The 21,955-nt window shown below is 38.8% G+C and overlaps 1 protein-coding gene across 1 annotated transcript; it reads right to left on the reverse strand.

Annotated features, from left to right (window-relative positions):
• Positions 1-741: 741 nt before the first annotated feature.
• Positions 742-16,893, reverse strand: sobpb (sine oculis binding protein homolog (Drosophila) b). Its single transcript, XM_026922693.3, has 7 exons — positions 16,492-16,893; positions 14,150-14,285; positions 12,173-12,358; positions 11,916-12,067; positions 9,665-9,766; positions 6,926-8,765; positions 742-3,850 (listed from the first exon to the last, which is right to left on the reverse strand). Exons 1-6 carry the CDS (start codon positions 16,582-16,584, stop codon positions 6,933-6,935), a joined length of 2,502 nt encoding a protein of 833 aa, XP_026778494.3. The 5' UTR covers positions 16,585-16,893; the 3' UTR covers positions 742-3,850; positions 6,926-6,932.
• Between the last annotated feature and the right edge of the window lie 5,062 nt (positions 16,894-21,955).

The raw sequence follows: 21,955 nt of genomic DNA on the forward strand, positions 1-21,955 counted from the left end.
CACTTTATAAATCAGTAGGCCAATTCTAGGCAAAACAGAATTTGGCAAATCATTTCTAATATGTATTATTGAAACAACTTGGATGGAAACCCGGCTATTACCATAAGCATACACTACATGGCCAAAAGTATGTGGACACCTATCACACCCATATGTGCTTCTTCCCCAAACTGTTGCCATAAGCACACAATTGTACAGGATGTCATTGTATGCTGTAGCTTTACAATTTCCCTTCACTGGAATTAAGAGACCCAAATGCCCCTGTGCACAAAGTTGGCAAACACAATTGTATAGAATGTCTTTTCAGTTCAAGTTTTACAATTTCCCTTCACTGAAGCTTGAATCTCTTTATGCAAGTTTAGAATTGTCATATGAATAAACCCGAATGACACACCACAATTCACTGAAACGAAGGGGCCCAAACGTGTTCCAGCATGACACTGCATCGTGCACAAAGTGAGCTCTATGAAGACATGGTGTGCCAGGGTTGGAGTAGAAGAGCTCAAGTGTCCTGCACAGAGCCCTGACCTCAACCCCACTGAACACCTCTGGGATTTCTCACATTCAGTAAGTTTTCAGTCACATCAAACTTTCAGGACAGATGACTTTGCACTTTACAGTTTCTCAGGAACATGACAAACTGTGTTTTTTAAATTTGTCTTATTAACGTCAAGACAGAGAATAAATAAAGGCTGGTGAGGAAACGACTGTTTATATCTGTTATAATGTAATGGTATAAGAGAAATAAAACACTTAATCTACTTCTGGGTGGTGATGCCATCACCTGGTCATGTGTAATGTTCTTATAACAGCATACGCTGTCGTGTTTCATAAATAAAATATAGACACAGAGGAATCTTCACTTTGGTAACTAGCTAACATTTGCCAGAGAATTGAGACTTATTAAAAGATTCTGTGGCAACAAGTTCACTCACTGCAACTTATGTAAACATGTGGAGAAAATGATAGCAATCAAGTCGACATAATTTCAGTGAGAACAGTGAATATATCAAAGCAAATTTCAAAGTAGTTGCACCACCAAGGACTTTCTTTGTATTTGGACCATACATGGTAGAGTTTGAATGTAATTTCCTAACATTTATACTGTAGATCACAAGATTCAGTCTTACCTACAGTAAAAATTGGAGACCCCTGCTGTATATGGATCTCAACAATATCTGCAGTCCAGTTTTATTTAGCATAATTATAAATCCTTTCTGGGATGGATGTTGGTACAGAAAGGTCATTGTTTGCTGATGATGTAGCGGTGTGGTAGATGTGAGTTAAATTATTTTGTGTCTGAAAAGAAAACTCTGTCATACAGTATAATAATAATAATAATAATAATAATAATGATAATAGTAGTAGTAGTAGTAGTACCTCATGGCACATTTTATCTGGTGTCTTTACACTTTCTCGCACATTGTGTTTACATATTTTTACACATTTTTGTATAGAGATAAGCTCCCTCTCCTCCTTAATAGATTTTCACTAGCTTATGTTTTTTTTTTTTTGCACTGTGCTTCTTTACGTCTTAAGAACAAGGAGTAAATGTGTGGGTATAAACAAAAATCACAAAGACAACCTTGCTCAAAACTTCAGCTAAGTTGCATGCCCTTGTTTAAGGTGATAAATGATTAAAATGCTTCAAAATTTGCTGATCTACATATGTTTATCAAATAATACACTGATTAACTTAATTTTGGTGGATCCACATCAGCGTTCCCTTTGCAAGTCTTCTTGCTCTAGGTGGCAGTGCAGGTTTACTTATCCAGGAGATATTGGTCAGTCCTTTTATCTCCTCAGCGCTGGAGTCTGACACCCCTGTTGTAGCTGTTTACTCATTAAACAGACGCATTACACCTGTTGTTTTTTTCCCAGAAGATCTACCACAGTACGAACTTCAATTAACTCCCCGCTGTTTTGAATATAATCATTGTCATCATGTAGATGTGTTGTGCAGATATCACTTGAATGATAGACACTTGGTAGATTAACACTTAACCTTTATGAAGAAGGGCAGGAACACAGTTTGTGATGTTGATGCAGTTTTTTTTTTGTAGTTGTTGCAGAGACAATGACAGACATTTTTATAAATTATGCAGATTGAGCAATTAGCCTTCTCTTTCCCAAACATGTTGCACTACTTTTGGTAGTAGGAAACGATGGGGAAGTTGTCCAATGGGGAAGATTTATAAAATTTACAAAGATTTACACAACAAAGGCATTTATACCAAAAACAAGAAGGCAAGAATCTAACCTGTCAAATATCATTAATTGATTAATTTAAACTGAATAAACACACACGCACAGAAAAAAATTCTGACACATGATTTAAAGTAGAAGAATATGTCTAAAGAGTTTGTATCTACAGAGGTTTTCATGTTCACATATTAACCACAGTTCCTCAAAGTAGAAAAGGCTCCTCCCTGTTGCTGAAGTCTACAGCGATTTAAGAACTCAAATACAACATAAAAATTCTTAGAACTGCTCAGATTTCACTGTAAGAGAGCATTTGGGACCAAGATTGGGAATCAGATTACTCAGAAGGCTCCCTCAAAAGGCTCTTAGAGACCATAAAAATCATACTCACAACTACAAAGAGTGAAAGTGGGAGCAGAGCAACTCATTTTGACCCAATCTCTTCTTTGTAGGAAGGCACGTGTTTGTAAATCACCCTCCCAGGTCGGTAGTTAATATGATAGGGGAGAGATGTATGACCACCATCAGGAGAAAATTCTGAAGAAAAAAGTGATCTAATTTGCTCTGAGGTAATTTTCCTTGTTCATATCCTTTTACTTGATAAAAAAAAAAAAAGAATGTAGAGCTGTACTGAAAAAAAGGGATTTATTGCCAACTCTGTAGGAAAGATATCTACAGCTAGTGTTGCCAAGAACTGTATATCCTTTTTTCTTTTACCAACTGCTTATTATTTTATTTATTTAATTTAATCCCTTATTGTGCAGTAGTGACATATTTTAATTTTTGTTTTGTAAAAATGCTAAAACTGAAAAAACTAAAAAAAAGAAGTAAAAAACTGTCCAAAAAGAGTATGCTTACTATAATGTACAAGTAAACATTTTATTCAAATAAAACAAATTCTATACTCAAAATTAATATGGCAGATTAATGAAAGTGGCACGTGTCCATTAATAGAGTGCAGTCTGTAAATGCTTGACACAGTCTTTTGGCTCTGTACTGCGGCACATTGGATATGAAATGAAACAACGGTTATGATGTTAAAGTGTAGAATTTCAGCTTTACATGATGTTAAAGTGTAGAATTTCAGCTTTACAGCTGATGTCTATGGGCCATAGGCAAAGGGCTGTGATTGCTTTATGATTGATCTAATGTAGGTATAAATAATCTTAAATCAAAGCTGACCTTCTATATAATAAACTCATGATCATTGTGCAATTATTTGTGGACTCCATATACTGTACATAAATTCATGTATGTATGAGAAGGCAGGTTGAACATAAACGTTACAGATTGGCAAATAGGAACAGTGCCTGTTTTTGTAGACAGTAGGCCAAAATCATAAACATACACCTGAAGTGTCTATATGGAACACACACACCACTGCTTCTCACTTCTGTATAAACCACCACTGGAGGGGAAATGGCTGTCAGCAAGCCTGTGCTGAGAATTCATACCCTAGGCCCCAGGTATGAAGATATCCCATAGCAGTGGTTAGCACAAACATCTGGATGCATCAGTAATTTATCAGTCAGTACGGTTTTTGTTCAACTCATCTCCGTTTCCCTGTTCAGTTCCAGCACCAAGGGAAAGGCCTGCATTCTGTGTCTGACTTCAGATACACAAAAAGGAAGTTCACTCCACAAATGATCTGAAACAGTACAGACAGAGAGAGAGAGAGAGAGAGAGAGAGAGCGTGAGAGATCAGTATTAGCTTGGTGATCTTAGTAGACAAGACAATTTCTTGTTCAACAACAAATATAATACAAGTACAATAAATAGATGAGGAATCATCTGAATTTGGGGTTATGTGGGAAACAGAATGAAAATATCCCAGCATGTCAGGTTAATGACTGGGCCTGGTGCAAAGCTCTCAGAAGCATGTGAACAGAAAGACAATTCTGATTACAGTTAAATATGTATAATTGTTCTCATTTTAATTATTGCAAGGTCAGTGGACTGCAAAGTGGAACATTCTGATATGGCAGCATGGAAAAATAATACGCCACTATCAATTCCAGTTGACATTATTCCCAGTATATTGGTCAGGCCTACTGCAGAGGTTATTAAAGTATAAAGTAACAGCTTTGGAAGCATAAGCTCTAAGAATGATTTTAAAGGGTACTGTTGCAAACACACAGGCCTTAACAGGATAACAACACCACACAAATGACTGAGGAATGGAATATAAACCCAGACATAATTCATATTTCATAATTCATAATTCATATACTGTATGTATGTTAATTACCATATAGTGCAAAAGCTGAATGTAACATGAATAGCCAAGAGGGCCTACATATGCAATCTCTCTCTCTCTCTCTCTCTCTCTCACGCATGGCTTTTCCATCGTTGTGAGGACCTTCAACTGACATAATTATTGTTATTAATGTCATACTTAGTGTTTTTTCAAATGCTTTCACAGTATTTTATTGCTGTAAATACACAGTCTGAGGACAGTCCTTTCACTGTGAGGACTTTTGGTCCTTTTGGGCCTTACATAGGGCTAGATATATGTACATAAACACTTCAGAAATCAGAACTGGGAGAGTTTATTGCCCAGTGACAAGGTCATTATAGCAAAGGTCTTATACTGAACTATTGACCCAAACACACACATAGTATGTGAGAAATAACTACTGTAGCAAATTATTGCTAAACCTAACCCTAAACCTGACCTTTTTTGGTCCTCACAAAGGGCTAAATACATGTACACACTATACCACACACTATACCACACACTATACGACCTCCTTATTTCTGCAGTAACCTGAGAGTACTTTGCACAGAAAAGCCCTCCAACAGCAACATCTGGAGCTACACACACACACACACACACACACACACACACACGCACACACTTTCACCATTTCTCTCTTTTCTGTCTCTTATTCACTCATATATACACTATATTAGACAAGCTTGTTTCAGGGATTTTCAGTTGTGTCTTTCGTTTCAGTTATTTTTTTTCTCTACTGCTGAAACTTTAGAACTATAAAAAGGACTGTTTAACTGTTCTGCGTCATTATGTGGGACAAGCACATGCACCATGTAGTTTTACTTAGTAGTGTGTGCGTGTGTGTGTGCATGCATGTGTCTGTGTGTGTGTGTGTGTGTGTGTGTGTGTGTGAGTGTGTGTGTGAATAAGAAGGAGTGAATAAGAGAGTGTGACTAACAAGGACAGATTAAATATAAATCATGAAATCATTGTGGATACTTCCATGAGCTCAACTTCACAGAAACTTTCTTACCCATTATCAGTGTTGCCAGATTCTACAGTACTGCATTAAGGCAACACATTCCTTAATTGATTTTCCTTTATTCCCAACACATTCCCAACCCTTTCCTTCAGTGGTAAAAATCAAGTCAGTGCGCATCAACCCTGTGCTGTAATGGCATCTTGATTTCATTTTAGAATATATTCCTGTATAGTCATTAACCATAATTTTTTTTTATCCCTTTTTTTTAACACATTGGTTTAGAATAGTATATTTTGAAATTTATTTTCACAGTCTCTGTACTAAGAGAACAAACATCTTTTTCATATGACTGTGTATGCAATGTTCATGTAAAGAATTTATATTAATCATTTTCTATCAATCCCCTCGTAATCATTTTTGAGGTCGGGAGCTAGGTACTGCAGCGATAACACATTTGACTGTGCTCATATTCACTGTCACTTTTCTCTCCATCTACACAAGGCTTGCCTTCAATTATAAATGGGACAAAACAAAAGCACCTTGATCACATTCTCACATTACAATTTATACATTCAAAAAAAAATCTTCCTTCTATAAAGAAATATGTCCATAGCTTACTTCAGCTACGACAAAAGAACTAAATATTTGGAAAAACAGGCAAAAATAATCCATAGCAACCACTGCTTATTACCTTATAGTCTTAGCATCCTTGTGTTAATGTCCTTGTGTTAGCTTTTTCTCCTAATTTTCTATTTTGTGTGTCACTCCTTGCTTATTATTTTGAACATTTAAAAACTTACAAGGTCATGAAGACTCACAAAAGGATAGGTAATGTTACAAGACTTACATTTTTACACGTTAGCAAACTGCGACAAATTTACAGTAACACTGCAGTGTATGCTTTGCCTGCTAGCTACATTTTCCTCTGGCCTTTAGTTCATCTCCAGAATTAATAACAAATTTTATAGTTTAAATTATAGAAGTAACAAAAATAATATTGGAACTAATATTGATACTATTAACAGACAAGTAACCTAATTCCTATTGTTGTAGCTGATCCATTAAAGCTTTTATTACCTTTTTAGGAAACGTACATGTAGTTTACTAGGCACTTAGCAATTAGGGCGGGGATGCAAGGTGTAATTAGCTCAGTAACATAATGTGTTAATTCCAAGTAGCTAACTGTGCAGCATTCAGGAGCACATGCTGATATTTCATCAGATGTGGTAGACAGTAATCCATATTTTGCTCCATATTGGAAAACTTAGGAGAAAATTTACCCTCAGAACCATTATGAACCAAAGCCAAAAAAATTTGCTAGATATCTTGCTGTAAAGCCTTGTGATTCGGTGATGTTACTATAACTATAAACATGGTTTATAATAAATGTGCCAGTGAACAGATATTTGTCCCCTTTTCTTTACGGTAGACCTGACTGCAGATTTAACACCACATTGTGCTTGAGCCTTAACAGTGCGTCTGTATATAGTGTGTACATTTGTGCAGTTGTATATGTGTATGAATACCTGTGCTTCATTTGTTCTGGTCTCTGATCCTCAGGCATCTCCTCTTCAAAGGCGGCTCTATTTCAGTATGCACACCACTTTGCTCGAAAGCGGGCACATGCATGTGTGAGCTCTTGTCCCAACTGTGTGTAACCATGTGAGAAAGTGTGTGTGCAGTTGTCAGAGTGATCGTGTGTGCATTCTTTTCTCGTAATTTTGGCGGGATGGATCGTGCGTAAGCATGTTCGTCAGCTGCAAGAGCATCACTGTCTACAGCTCCCCCCCTGCTCTCTTCTGATTGGTCTGTTTGGCAGTCTGTTTGCTCTGCTGGAAGGGAACAGTTTAAACCAGGCTCCCGCCCTCCTGAGACGTTCTCTTTCACATCCTCAGATTCAGGAAGTGGGGATGAATTTTGGCCAGAGCTTGTTCTTTGTTCTGGGTCTGACTGAACTGTAGCTATGCATGTTGAGGAATAAACGGAGTGAACTGAATTGGAAGTGGCAACTGTGTTGTTCAACAGGATAGACGCTGTGGGAGTGACTACTGATGTTGTGCTGAGTGCTTTCTGTAGAATGATTGAAGCTCGTGCATTTGGCGAGTCCACTGTGGAAGATGCATTTTCAGGGGCTGAACTGGATGTGTGCTTTAAAGTGCCTGTGTAAGATTTAGCAGACATTTGCTGTGCAATCAAGTCATCTTCATCCCCATTCCTGCCCCATCCATTCTCTTGTTCAACCTCCGTCTGCTTATTGAGGTCGAACTCTGTTTCACCTTCCTGCTTCACTCTGCACATTGCTCTCTGTATCACCTGTCGCTCCCTAACTTCTTGTCTCTGATCTTCTGGCAATGGAGGGGTAGGACTGACCAGTGGATGAGCAGATAAGATTGGGAAAGAATGTGATGAGAAAGCAGGAGAATACGGGTCTGGAGATGAAGACTGCTCAGTCTTTACTTTGTGCTCAACTAAGATGCCATCAGTAATCTCCTGATCTTCAGACATCCGCTCTCTATCTACATCTTCAGGAGTGACTGAAGCTGCAACTCTTCCTGTCTTCTCTTTCTCCTTGTGGTTACGAATAACCCCAGCATGTCCCAAAGCCCCTGAGTTCACTGGTATTGGTATGGGAATTGGCACAGGAACAGGGAGAGGAACTACAATCGGATATGGCACCAGGACAGTAGGTTGTGGACATGGCAGACCCAGAGTTGGCATGAGTGATGGAATGGGATGAGGGTAGGTGGGTGCACAGGGCATCATTGACGCTGCATATGGGTGTAAGAGCTGTGGTGGGGGAAGTGGGCGAACGGAAGGTGTGTGTACCTGTGGAGATGTGTGTGAGGGTCTCTGGTGTGGGCTGGATCCTGGGTTTCGGGGCTGTGCATGGATAGGTGCCCGGTTAAAGGATGGGGGCTTCTGTATCACCCATGGTTGTTCTACAACAACATGAGGTGGAGGGGTAGACGGCACTGGAGTGCCAGTCTGGAGCTGAGAAGAAGCAGGGCACTCTCTTTCCTTCTGCAGAGCCAAGACAGATGCTCTAACTGAGGATGACGATGAAGAGGAAGATGACACAGGCGTCGAAACTTTGGGTGACACTGTTTCTTTGCTGTCTCCCTCCATTGAAGGGTTGTTCCATGATTCTGGTGTCAGCAGAGTCTCACTCTCTCCGGCTGGACGATTCTCGTTTTCTGGTTGGCTCGGACTAGAGCCAGATGTTGTGAGTGCAGCCCGGGCCTCTCGGTAGAAAATGTCCATTTTATACTGGTTAAGGCACTTGGTACTGCAGAACTGCAGTCTGTCGTCACCTGCACCTAAGTCCAGGTACTTGGTGTGACGCACGTGTTTGCACCAATCACATACCTGAAGAGTTAAGAAAAGAAGTGTTAATACTTTTATTTTTAATCATTTCATTATGTAAATGAAAAATACTTAGATTACATACATAAAAGAAGAAAATTAACAAACTTTAATTGTAGTGTTGTTTCATGCCAACAAAATTTGTCTCATAGCTTTAAGTGTCCTTAAATCATCACATTATAATGATGATTGCATAACATTTTATCACAGTTTTTAATCACATCATACTATCCAAATATTGTATTTGGAAAAAGAAAACAACTAAAACCCAATGCCAGCAGTATGGGTGGGGATGCGGCCGCTGCCAACAAGTTTAGTCCTTCTTGTTACTCGAATGCCTCAAATACCCTTAAAATATACTTCAAACAGGTAGGAAGCTATTGAAGAGAACTATTTCAGACATTTGACCTTGTTATGACCTTGACCCTGCCTGGATCAGTTCCAAAATGTACTCAGTTCACCTGCTGGTTACAATATCATAATTACAATGATAAATCTCGGACAGATGGATGGATGGATGGATGGACGGACAACCCAAAAACATAATGCCTCCACCACATAGTGGTGGAGGTATAAAATCATTTTACTTATGCTAGTTTTGCACTTACAGTTTTTTCTCAAACTCACAGAACTTCTGTATGGAATACAGAATTAAGCAATTTATTTACTTAAACTTTATGCCCCCTAGCCTTTAACTCAGGAATGCAAACGCTGCTCAAGATGACAGCAACTGCAGGGTAGTGACACAGGGTAGCAAACTGTCACTAAAAATGACGACATTTTGCATTTTCTATGATGCATGTTAAAAATTGCAGAATACTGTATAATTGGTAAATATTGCAACATGTTTGGTGAGTAGACTTTTTTATTATATAGTAACCGCAATGCTTATGAGCACTTACTCGTGTGTTACTGTTCATCTTAAGCATGAGCTGAGGAGGTGTTTCCTCCGTTTGACCAGGAGGAGGAGAAGACTGTTCACCAGGCCGATTTTCATTTTGAGCCTGAAAAAAAAAAGTAAAACATCAACTCACGAGCTGCATTTAAATAACCGTTATGATTAAAGATGGAATAGGTGAGAGTGAGTGGATGCAGAGCTCTTGAATTTTAATATTCTTGGTGAAAAGCTCTCTGGGTAGATGTGTGGATGGTGACTACCCACTGTGTGTTACTGTGAGTGTGTGTAGTGACTGCTCCAGATTGCAGTAAGCTGATCCTGTGTTGACTGTACCCGGTGCTCTCCCCCGTCTCGCTGGTGTATGGAGTGTGAAACCTGATGCTGTTGCGGTAAAGTATGTGCTGCAAGAGGACACCACTCTCCCCATGGCAGCCCTTACTCCTTCCTCTGAAACAGGCTCTGACTTGATTTTCCACCTCCTTCTTTCTCTCTCTCTCTCTCTCTCTCTCTAGGTTAGCTCTACTATTCTGTTTCTGTGACTTTGTTTTACAGCTTGCTTTGTTGTGGAAATATATCTTTTAGCATAAACAGGCAAGAAGTGATATCTGTCCAGTACATACTGAATGATGAGTCCTGTTTTTTGATCACTGACATTGTATGGATGCCAAAGTGAGTGTCATATTTATGACAGCTCTGCAGCTTATTAGGCATTAAGTCTGTTTATACAAGTGAGTAGATATGGATTAAAGGTGAATTTTTGCATATATGCCCAATATATGTGTGTCTATGCAATTGTCAGGTGGGGCTCAGGCATTCTAAACTACTGCAACAAGATAAGCTGATGTCCCCTTATTAAATGACTCACCAAAGGTGACCTTACATTCAGAAAGGATTAAGAAGCTGCCCTAGACAGCAAGCATGTTTATGGAAGATGACCATGGCCGTCATCAAGTAGTCCTGGCAGTCGCATTCAAGAATGTTAAGCAGCTGTTAATGGTACTGAACACTGTCAGTCAGTAGACTCAGAATTCACATGGGTCGCATCTTGTTTTCATTTTTCACTCATAAAAAATGCTGCACTGAAGACTTTCTGCTTTATAACCCTAGTTTTAAAAGGTTTAAAAATGTTTTTTGTTTGCCTATTTAAAATGACTTTTTTTGTTGACAACAGTCACATTATTATTTATTAAACCAAACCATTTTGGACAATTTGTTTGGTTTCATGAATAATCATGCTGTATGTGGCTGTGGGGTGCTGTTTGTACTGCCTCTAATCCAGGTCTATGCCACGAATCCAAATAACATTTGGACCTACACCACCTCAGAACCAGATTTAACAATAGTCTTTTTTGAATCTGTTTTGGCGCAGATCCCTAGAGCTGATCAGTTCTGGTATTGGATTGTTATACAGAAAGACACAGAGCCAGTTCTGCTATGTGAATCCAAAGCAGATGCAGCACTCCATTTGTTGTCTGGGGCTTGATCAGATTACTCAAATCTATTCTGGTAAAAATGTTTATATGAGGCTTGCTCATTCTTACCACATCATGACTTTGATAATTAACAGAAAGTGGTTGTAAAAATATAAGCAGGTCAGCATTTGTAATGTCTGTGGAATCTTTTCAATGCTCTAGTCATTAAAGTGTAACAAGCATCTGTTGTATGCACATCCAAACACAAAACCCATACACACACATGTATGTGCACACACACACACTTCCCTGAATGAATGTCACTTCCCTGAGATCATGATACAAATTACTTTCAGTGTGAACACCGTACACACTTTGGATGTTTGCTGATCAAGGTTTTGCAGACTTTCTTTAAAAGTGTTGTGTATTGAGGATTTTATTGTGTGTGTGTACTACCCATGGTTCTTCAGGTTGTCATACCACATATAAAAAAGAGGATCATGTACACTCTCCCATTCTCTCTTAGTGTCATGTTCAAGTTCAAGGGCTAGGACACAGCATAAAGCATCCAATGTGCTCTCTTTGTGTATCAAAACACTGAGAATATTAAAAAAGGCTACATTTCATGCATATTGAATCAAGGGCTAAAGAACAGAAACCTTTTTTTTTTTTTTTTTTTTTGTCTAGTAGTATTAAGTGGACTTGGCACTTCAACTACTCAGCTGTCATCATAAATGATGATGCCTCATGGATAAATTTCATCTTCAAGATTAAGTCAGGTTGCTACTGATACAGCTTTGAAATGCTCTTGCTGACTGAAACCCTTCACAGACAGACACTGACCTTGTTGCGTTTAAAGTAGGCTCGTCGGCACATGGCAAAACACTTCTCGCTGCAGAAGCTCTTGAGTTCAGAGCCCATGACCAGAGAGTAGCGTTTAAGCCCCTCCTTCTGACACCACACACACACAATCTGAACATTCTGCTGCTCATCAACTGAGAGAGGGAAAGAGACAGAAAGAAGCGTGGATTACAAATCCATCCATGTTGCACTATACATATGTGTATAGTGATGCATTTTTGTGTAACATGTAACCACACCTGCAGATGGTTTGATGAGAGGCACCACGACATGGGTGCTGTGCAGGTCCTTCATGTGGGTTGAGAATGAGGATGATGAAGGAGAGAGGGGAAAGCCAGTAGGATCTTTCACTCCATTTTTAGTCGACGCAGAGGAGCCAGATGTCAGCTTACTCTCCATTACAGTAGGCTTTGGATCTGAATTCTCTGGGGGTAAATAAAAAAATTTTGTTTTGTTTTTTATAAATGGTGACAACTGACAACCCACCTAGTTAAATTTATCTAGCGTGTTTAATAATACTAGAGTGAATTAGAGAGAATTAGATCTCACTCAATGCTTGGAAATAAGATTTCAGTAGACCTTAACAATACTGCAGAAAGTAGCAATGGCACTGGATAAATTATGTTAATCGGTTTTGCTAGCAGATGTACTCGTGACTTTTTATTATCCCTAGGTGTGAATGAACGTGTGTGTGTGTGTGTGTGTGTGCATTGTGCAATGGACTGGTATCCCTTCTAGGGTGCATTCCTGCCCCTTGTCCAGTGTTCTTCGGATAGGTTACAGATCCACCGGGACCCTGACCAGGATCAAGTGGTTACTGAAGATGAACTAATAAATTATATGTTTTGGTTTTGACTTAAACTTCATTTGAAACAACACAATGTAAAGAAAAAAAATCAGGTCTAAGTATCATAAACTGAACATAGTCAAATTTATCTAGTATAATAATAATAATAAGATTAGAATAAACCAAATATAAGCTTACTAAACCTATTTCTACATATTTTACTAGTTCCAAGCTTTAAATTTTCCTTATTCTGAGCTCCAGAGTGGTGCAACAGAAAAGCACTCGTCCTATCATCCGGACATCGCAAGTTCAAATTCCGATGATGCCACAGCCATCCGTGGCCAGGAGTCCAAAAGAGCAAAGCTGACTATGCTCTCTGGGTAGCAAAGATGGCATACGATCTCTCCCTTATCAATCACAGTGACACTAATCAATCATGGGCATCTGTAAGCTCATGCATGTGGAAGTGGGTGGATAGCGCTTTCCTTTCGAATGTGTGACGCAGCATGAGCAGCAGTTTGAAAAGATGCGGCTTCACGTATCTTGGAAGAAGCACGTGATAGCCTCCTCCCTCCTGGTTGTATGTTAGGGGGACCTTGAGTAGTGGGTGGGAATTGGCCAAGACTAAATTAGGGAGAAAAATCAGTGGAAAAATTTTTTTTATTCTATTGCTTCTTTCTAGAAATAAATGCTTAAAATTTGTAAAAATGTCCAGAAATATGTTTAATAATCTTCAATTCAGTTTATTCTTATCTTATAATAGGAAATCCTAGGTAAATTTTGAGTTATTAAGATACTTCCCCTTGCTAAGATGTAATTTTTTTGCAGTGAAGATGTTTTTTTTTTAGCTACAGTCATTCCCAAGCTACAGTCATTACCATGGACCAATTTCAAAAGTGTCCTTCTTTATATACAGTATATATTGCTAATATGGTCAATCATTCAGGTTCCTCTATACATTTTCCTTTCAGGTATAAAGTCTTGCATTTTCATAATGAAGAATAGTTTTCCTCCTGTATACCAGTATCTGCACCAATACAGTAATTAGGACATCTAAATAACACATACACTTCAATACATAAAATACATACATACTTTAGAAATGTGCCACAGAAAGTAGCGCAGGATTTGTTACGGACTCCTAAAACTGAAAGCAAGAACCAAATCCTATTGATACAAATTGATACAAAATGCTAAATGGCTTCTAAATGTCCACCATTTGTAAAGAATAAAACTGAAACCTTCACTGGTAGTCTTTGTAGTCAGTGGGAATATTCTTGTATTATGAGTAAAGTCATGTATTTTTCAGCCTTGATTTTGGCTTTAGAAAGCAAAAGCTGTTATGATGGACCATCACAGCCCTGGTTTCAGAGCTTGAGTCAGGGTATAATGTCTCTATATACTTACACAGATGTGTGTGAGCTCTCACCTTTAAGCACAGATACTTGGTGGCGTCTTAGTCTGCCGTTGTGATTCCTGATGTCAGCGGCCTCTGAGTCTTGCAGGTCAACTTTATCATATCCGTACCAACCCAGCAATTCATTCATTGTGCTCTCTGCGAAGCTCTGTCCCACACACACATACACACACAATTGGTAATTGGTAATCTCTGACCATAGTATGGAGATTTAGTGAAATGTATACGCCATCCCATGCTCCATTTGTGGCTCACAAAATTTGACTGAAAAATGATGCAGCCGCAAGAAAAAAAAAGTTCTGAATCAGTCTTTGTTATTTTATTCTAAATGGTCTGACATAAAATCTGGCTAAACACTCAAGAGACCTCTCGCTCCCTCACTCGCTCTCTCTGTTTGAGATTACAGAGGTGGGTAATTTGATTCATAGTTAGTTGAAATCTGAGGACGACACAGAACACCACAGCTGGGTTTGTGGGCTTCCCAGAAATCCCCCACCTTCTTCGCCTCATGTCCCCCACTCCTCCAGTTCCCCTGTTCTCCTTCTCATCTTCTCCATTTTCCCTAAAGGATCCAATTCCATCCCTTTTCCCCCTCTTCCTTCCTTTCCACTCCTCTAGTTGCTTTTAAAACTCTCACTTCACTCATCTCTCCCTAAGCGCTCACAACCAAAACAAACAGTCGCGGGAGAACACTGGTTCACTCTCTGCTTGCTCGCCCTCTTTCTTCTCTCTCACTCTCTGTGTTACCTGACTCTTCAGCCCTTCTCGTGTTTCACTCTTTCTCTCAAAAACAGCCAGTATGCATGAGAACAGGGGGATTCTTGCAGAATGGCATATCCGTTACGTCCACTACTCCGTCACTCAATCCTCAAACAGGCCTGCCCATAAAACTGCAACTGTATGTTTGTGTGTGTGTGTGTGTGTGTGTGTTTATAGAAGCTGGGCAGGGATCTTATTTTTTACCAGTTTCTTGAGCTTAAACAGATAAATCAAGTGCACTGGGTGTGCAGTCTGACCATTGTGGAGCCTGATTACATCAAAAACCACATCAGTTTCTACTTCCCCTGAGATCACACCAAATCCATGCATATTGTTTTACTGTTTTCTCATTAGTAGGAGGTGGGTCTTCTTTTTCCTTCTTTTTCTCAGTCCCTCCAGTGTTGCTCTTATTTCTTCTGTGCAGCTCAGACAAACATCTGCTTAGTGAGAATGAGAGAGAGAGAGCAGGCAAGCCCCGTCCCAAAATCCAAAGCAGTTGTGGCCAAAGGCAACAAAACCTACCATGACCCCCGCTTGAGCCCCGGCTGCGCTTACATCAGGATCGTGTATGGTTTCACATGTTTGGATTAAAATTAGTTAAGTCGCAACCCTACACCCGCCGGCTCCATGGATATCATGTGCAGTGATCCAAAATCACTCACACAAAGAGACTTGTGCCCGGTTTCCTCCCACACAGACATGAAAACCGCTCATGTCTCTCACGCAGATATTTCTCTGTACAATTTGCAACCATGGGAAGTCACACAATAGTCACTTGGAAAGCTTAAACGATACACAGCAAAATCCTCAAGACGTACAGTACCGTATCAGTACAAGACTTACAAAATGACAAGAACAATAAGTGCAGAAACAGAAAAGGGGATTGTAGTGCAAAACATTATTCAATGCCTAATAATTCACCACTTCAAAATACAGCAAATTTCCAGTTTGAAAATTCATATAAGGTTTTATAACTGACTGCAAAGACATGCAGGTAGACACATTACACAGCAGATGTTGACAGCGTAAGAAATCACCTCTTACAGTATTTACCTGTATCCAGATTATATTGCAGGTGGGGTTTTTGATGTGTATCTGAATACACCTTATTTACAGCTTGATTCGAGCTAGAGTACAGAATAACCATGAGCTATTGGAGCACACAAACACTTTATATTTGACAAAGTTACACAGTAAAATCTCCAGTGTGGAATCAGACACCTATATAACTTTTCATACGTGGTAAGCCAGCCGAACATGCATGCACACTGTACAATGTCTATGTTAATTCTCTACTCTAGGCGAATGCCAACCGCTGGCGCACATCTGGCAAACTGCTGCGCATCACTCCACTCGTGTATAAACAGACAGACGGGCTACCCATTACTGCAGAGTGATCAACACCACACCATTCACCACAATGTTGAGCTAACTGGAAATTAGGAGACTGGGTGGGAGAAGAAAAGGTTTTTCCCCGCGCACAAAGCGTTATGTGCAGTTGTAGGCAGGCACCAATCTGGAAACCGCGCGTCATGAAGGCGACCTGAAGCGTCCCAGACCCTCTCCACCTAAAGGAGACGCAAACACACTCGTACCTTCATCTCTTGGCTGACCTCTCTCTTGACGGGATGAGCGGGCTTCCTGCTGCGCTTGCTTTCCGGCGGTCTTCCTTTTTCCATCTTTGGCATCGTATATGAAGGCGAAAAGAAGCGGAGAAAGACGCGCTGGCTCGCGAGCGGTAACAGTGTGGCAGAGTTATGCGCGTGCACGCGGCACAGAACGCGCAACACGGAAAAATGCGCGCACGCGACAGGGGAGGCGGGGCTTATGTTATGTAACCCAACACCTGGAACCCATTCAGCTCCTGCACCCTTCCTCTCTCCAGCTGAATTTCAAACCGACTCCAAGGTCCAAGTGATTTATTTGCTCTCAAGTGCCTGAATCACTCTATCTTCAAAATAATCTTCATATTTTTGTCTGTTTTTGTAACCACCTGCTCACATTTACTCACCAAAAGTTTGTGGACACCTGACCTTCACACACATATGTTGGCCTTTACCAATCTGTTGCCACAAAGTTGGATGCATACAAGTTTGCCAAGGTTGGAGTAGAAGAACTCGAGTGTCCTGCACAGATCTCTGACCTCAATCCCACTGAACACCTTTGGGATGAACTGAAACAGCGACTGCACCCCAGACCTCCTCATCCAACATCAGTGCCTGACCTCACTAATGCTCTTGTAGCTGAATGATCACAAATCCCCACAGCCAAGCTCCAAAATCTAGTGGAAAACCTTCCCAGAAGAGTGGAGCTTATTATAACAGCAAACAACAGAGGGACTAAATCTGCAATGTGACATTCAGCAATCACATATGGGTGTGATGGTCATGTGTCTATAAACTTTTGGCCATATAGTGCATCATAGTCATATAGTATCTGCAGTGCATGCACATGATGTAGGCTAGTAGTGTAAAGATACATTATAACCTAAAGTCATAATAGTTACAGACCAGGAAGCTAACTTGCACGCTTTCTCTCTGAGTGCAAAACTTGGTGTTTTGAACAATCCACAGACCGAGCACCATGTCCTATTTCAAGGGTGCAATAGCTCAAATTTCGGACTCCTCCGTAGCTCTAAGGATGATACCTGATCTCAGATGGCTTGGAATCAATGCAGCTATGTTGTAACACCACATAGAGAGAGAATAAAAGTAGGCTATTAATTAGGATTTGTAAATTTATAGTATGAATAAAATTCTGTGAAAGTGAATGTCATTCATGCAGGATTCAAAGGTTTGAATTTTCAGGGTTACACAAATGTAAATCCGTTTAAAAAAGCATTGATGATTACTCTTTAGTAGACTGCAGGTTGTGTGTAGAAGGGTGACTGGGGCATTCATGATATCATGTGATTCTCAAATATAACAAAGTGAAAGATGGATAATTATGATATATTATATTAAGTAGGATTATGCCATACCCAAACAATTTATAAACTATGAATATCACCCAACTTGTAAAACACATTGAATTACTTCAGAAAAAAAGTTGAAAATTCAGGCAAGGGAACATGAATGAGCAGTGTGGGTGCCTGCCCTCCTGGCATTAAAACACGGTCATTAGATTTTCAGTAACATCCTCATGCTATGCCATTATGTGGCCGTTTGTGTAACTGCACAAGGACAATGACCACAGGTCAGATTAAATATTAAAGCAATAGTTAAATAATATTTATTTTATGATCTTAGGAAAAAAATGGTTTCTTTAACTGTTCCTTAATTTGATGATTAATGGTTCCCAATTTCCAAAAATGGATAGGGTTCTAGATAGAAACTTAAGAGTTGCCACAGAAGCACAACCGAGGGACCTTTAAGGATTCTAAATTTTCTGAAAATATACATAATTATCTTCTCATGGCATTTTATTGACCGGAAAATCTGGGTCCCCGGTTTGATCCTGAGCTCGGGCCACTGTCTGTGCAGAGTTCCTGTGTATGTTCTCCCTGTTTCCTTATGGGTTTCCTCCAGGTTCTCCGGTTTCCTCCCACCTTCCATAAACATTCCAGTAGGTGTACTGGCTAAGATAAATTGCTCCTAGCTGTGAATGAATGTCTAAATGTGTGTGTATCCAGGGTGTATGCCCAACTCATGCCCAGTGTTCCTGGGATAGGCTCCGGATCCACTGCAGCCCTGACCAGGATTAAGTGCTTACTGAAAGTGAGTGAGTGAGAATTCAGCATTATCTGTCAGGATTGAGCTAATACTATCATGACCATTGACACCTTTTTTTCTTGGAATGTTTGGTTTGTTGAAGGTAATTATTTTCCCAAATGTCTGGATAAATCGATGTGGTGCGTGTTTAACCAACTGGCTGTAAAAAAAAGGACTAGAGCATTCAGAAAAGATACTGTAAAGTCACTGTAAACAGACATGACCTTTAGGATTCTGTCTTTGTAAAATCTTGATTATCAGATTACCAGTCAGGATGAAATTCCTGGACGTGTAGTTGGAAGGAAAGTTGCTACAAGCTGCCCTCTTGTGTTTGCATCCTGAATAGACACTGATTCATTTAGAGGATGTATTATTTATGTGAATTTCCAGGAAACGATGGCTCGCATTAATAGTAAACATGGCATACTAGGCTATTTTTCCTGATTATATTACAGGTCTAAAAACACACTTTATTACAAATGAATCCTGTCTTTAAGCTTTAATCTTTATTCCTGTCCCAGGAATAAAGATTAAAGTTTAAAGAATTGTTCTAAGAAGGAAATAATTCACCATTTCATAAGCTACCAAACGGGAGAAATTAAATTAAATATTCATAATTTTTTTTGCCATAAATTTACAAGCACTGTAGAGTTTAATTAGAGCAGAATAAGGCTGGATTCCAAATGGCTCCATAACCAATCCATAGCACACTACATAGGGAATGTTACTCCATACCTAATCTAGTGCACCTATGTAGGGAGTGAGGCACTGTTTGGGATTGAGCCCAGTACACGTCACCGTTACAGTGCGGTTATAAAAGTCGTGCATTTTGTTCAGACTCACTTTTGAAGTACCAAGAAGCAAGAGAACTTCTTCATCACATGATGGCTCACATTACGGCCTTGCATCTTGGGTTAATCTTTTTTCTAACCTGTTTAACAGCACAGGTATGAATTATTATATTTATGTATGTATGTATGTATGTATGTATGTATGTATGTATGTATGTATTTATTTATTTATTTATTTTTATTATTATTATTATTATTATTATTATTATTATTATTATTGTTGATGTTGTTGTTGTTATATTGATATGTCACTTGAGATTATGATTATGACAGTAGGTATTTTATTTTTATGTATATATTCAGTGAGATAAGTGATATATATATATATATATATATATATATATATATATATATATATATATATATATATATATATATATATATATATATGTATGTGTGTGTGTGTGTGTGTGTGTATGTATAGAATAGTATAGAATAGTTACAACTGTTCTCTCTCTCTCTCTCTCTCTCTATATATATATATATATATAGAGAGAGAGAGAGAGAGAGAGAGAAAGAGAGAGAGAGAGCATCAATATAATTTATTAAATTTACTACAACAATGATTGGAGATGACGAGGGGAAATGTTACAGCTCAATATTCTTTAACAAGCCAACTTGTTTAAAACAAAAGACTAACAAACTCTATCATTTGTTAACTTCAAAAAATACCCAGAATACTGCGAACACATCTTAGACCTCCATTCCTGCCCATCAAGAAGGCATGCAATTACTTTTAGTGTTTTAGGGAAAATTCACTGTTAGATGTCACTACAGTTCGTCTAACATGCTCGTCCTTTAAACATTATTAAATAAATAATTCAATTCCCCATATCCGTGTCCCAGATGGAGATCAGGTGTCCCCAAAGCCGGCGTAGAAACTTGATGCTCCTCTTATCCATTATCTTTTTGTGCAAATGTAGACTGCTTGTTGCACTGCTGCGTCATTATGGGTACCTGATGATACCCAGATATTCACACTAATTTTGCATCATGCCACGAAGAAGACTCTTTATTATGTTACCATTTTTAAATTAGAAATGCATAAGACTCGGCACATAAATGATCTCTTCATTGAGATGGTGTAGAAAAGAGGGTGTAGCACATATGCTTTTAATACACCACTATTGCAGCAATGCCACATTTTTCCAAAGATTTGCTCTTCTTTTTATTTTATGATAATACGTGATGAAGAATATAATATGCAGTATGTGCAATCATACTGTGGCCTAGAGGTGCAATACACAATGACATTAACAAATGAATAATTTCTGGAAAAGCTGCATTTGAAAAACAAAACGAATCAAAAAATACTTTAAAAAACATACACTGACAAATGACAGTGTAAAAGACACAACATTAGCCTGCAACACAACAGAAACAAAACTGATTTTCATAAGCACTGCAATATAAGTCAGTGACATCAATTCACCGAAACTCAAGGTGTGGCAAGGTTGACAAGAAATCTGACCCCATAGTCCTCGTTCATGACCATGCAGCAGCCGTTGAGAACATAAACGAGAAAACAGTCTCTCCTCACAGGCAGCTGGCTTGACACAATAACAACACAACCTTGATCATTTGTTTCCAGTGTACAGTGAATTAATGCTAGTACAATACAGTTAGATTATTTAGCTAAAAACTGATAAACGAGTAGCTTTATCATTTATTATAATTAAAATTTTTTCCAGTCACTTACAAAAGACCCTGGGCCACTTGGGGTACTAGGAACTATAGTTATAGCTAGGAAGTATAGTTAGCTTATTAGCATGTTGGCTAGCTACAACTGGTTAATTTACCAGCTAGCTAGCTACTCTGTTTCCCTAATTGGCATGCTGTTTGGCTACTCATTGCTAGCCGCTAAAGTTAGCTGATTAGCAGTAGTGTTAGCTTTAAAACTTTTCTAATTTCAATTCATTTGGCGTGATGAGGATGAATACATTGTATAAAACATGAAGAAAATGCTTTTTGAGAAGAATTTTTGTTTTTATGGCTTTTAATTTCAGTTTTAAAGCATTTGCAGCACTAGTTCACTAATAAATAATCTTAACCTGTATCTTTTAAAATTCAATCAAAATAAAATGAAATAAAATGAATAATCACTCTTCACTGCTAGCAGACACTGAGTGAACAAATGATTGTAACATAATACTGAAGAGTAAGGGATTGTGTAAGTAAGTAAGGGTTCCTTGGCTAGTTACAGGTTTGATCCTTTCTTACAGCGAAACATTTAGTGATATGGTTTTACATCGAGCCTTAAAGTGTTTCCTCATAGAAACCCTTTAAGGCTCGATGTGAAGAAAACCCTTAATGGTTCAACTTCTAAAGGTTTTAACCTTTTTTTTCTCATAACAGTGCAGACCTTCACTGTCATTTAGACTTAATTGAGGAGAAATGAAAAACTTAAAAACTTCCATACTTGCACTATATGGCCAAAAGTATGTGGACACCTGATCATCACACCTATATATGGTTCTTCCACAAACTGTTCCCACTAC

This window comes from Pangasianodon hypophthalmus, chromosome 18, assembly GCF_027358585.1.
Source record: "Pangasianodon hypophthalmus isolate fPanHyp1 chromosome 18, fPanHyp1.pri, whole genome shotgun sequence".
NCBI classification, from domain to species: Eukaryota; Metazoa; Chordata; class Actinopteri; order Siluriformes; family Pangasiidae; genus Pangasianodon; species Pangasianodon hypophthalmus.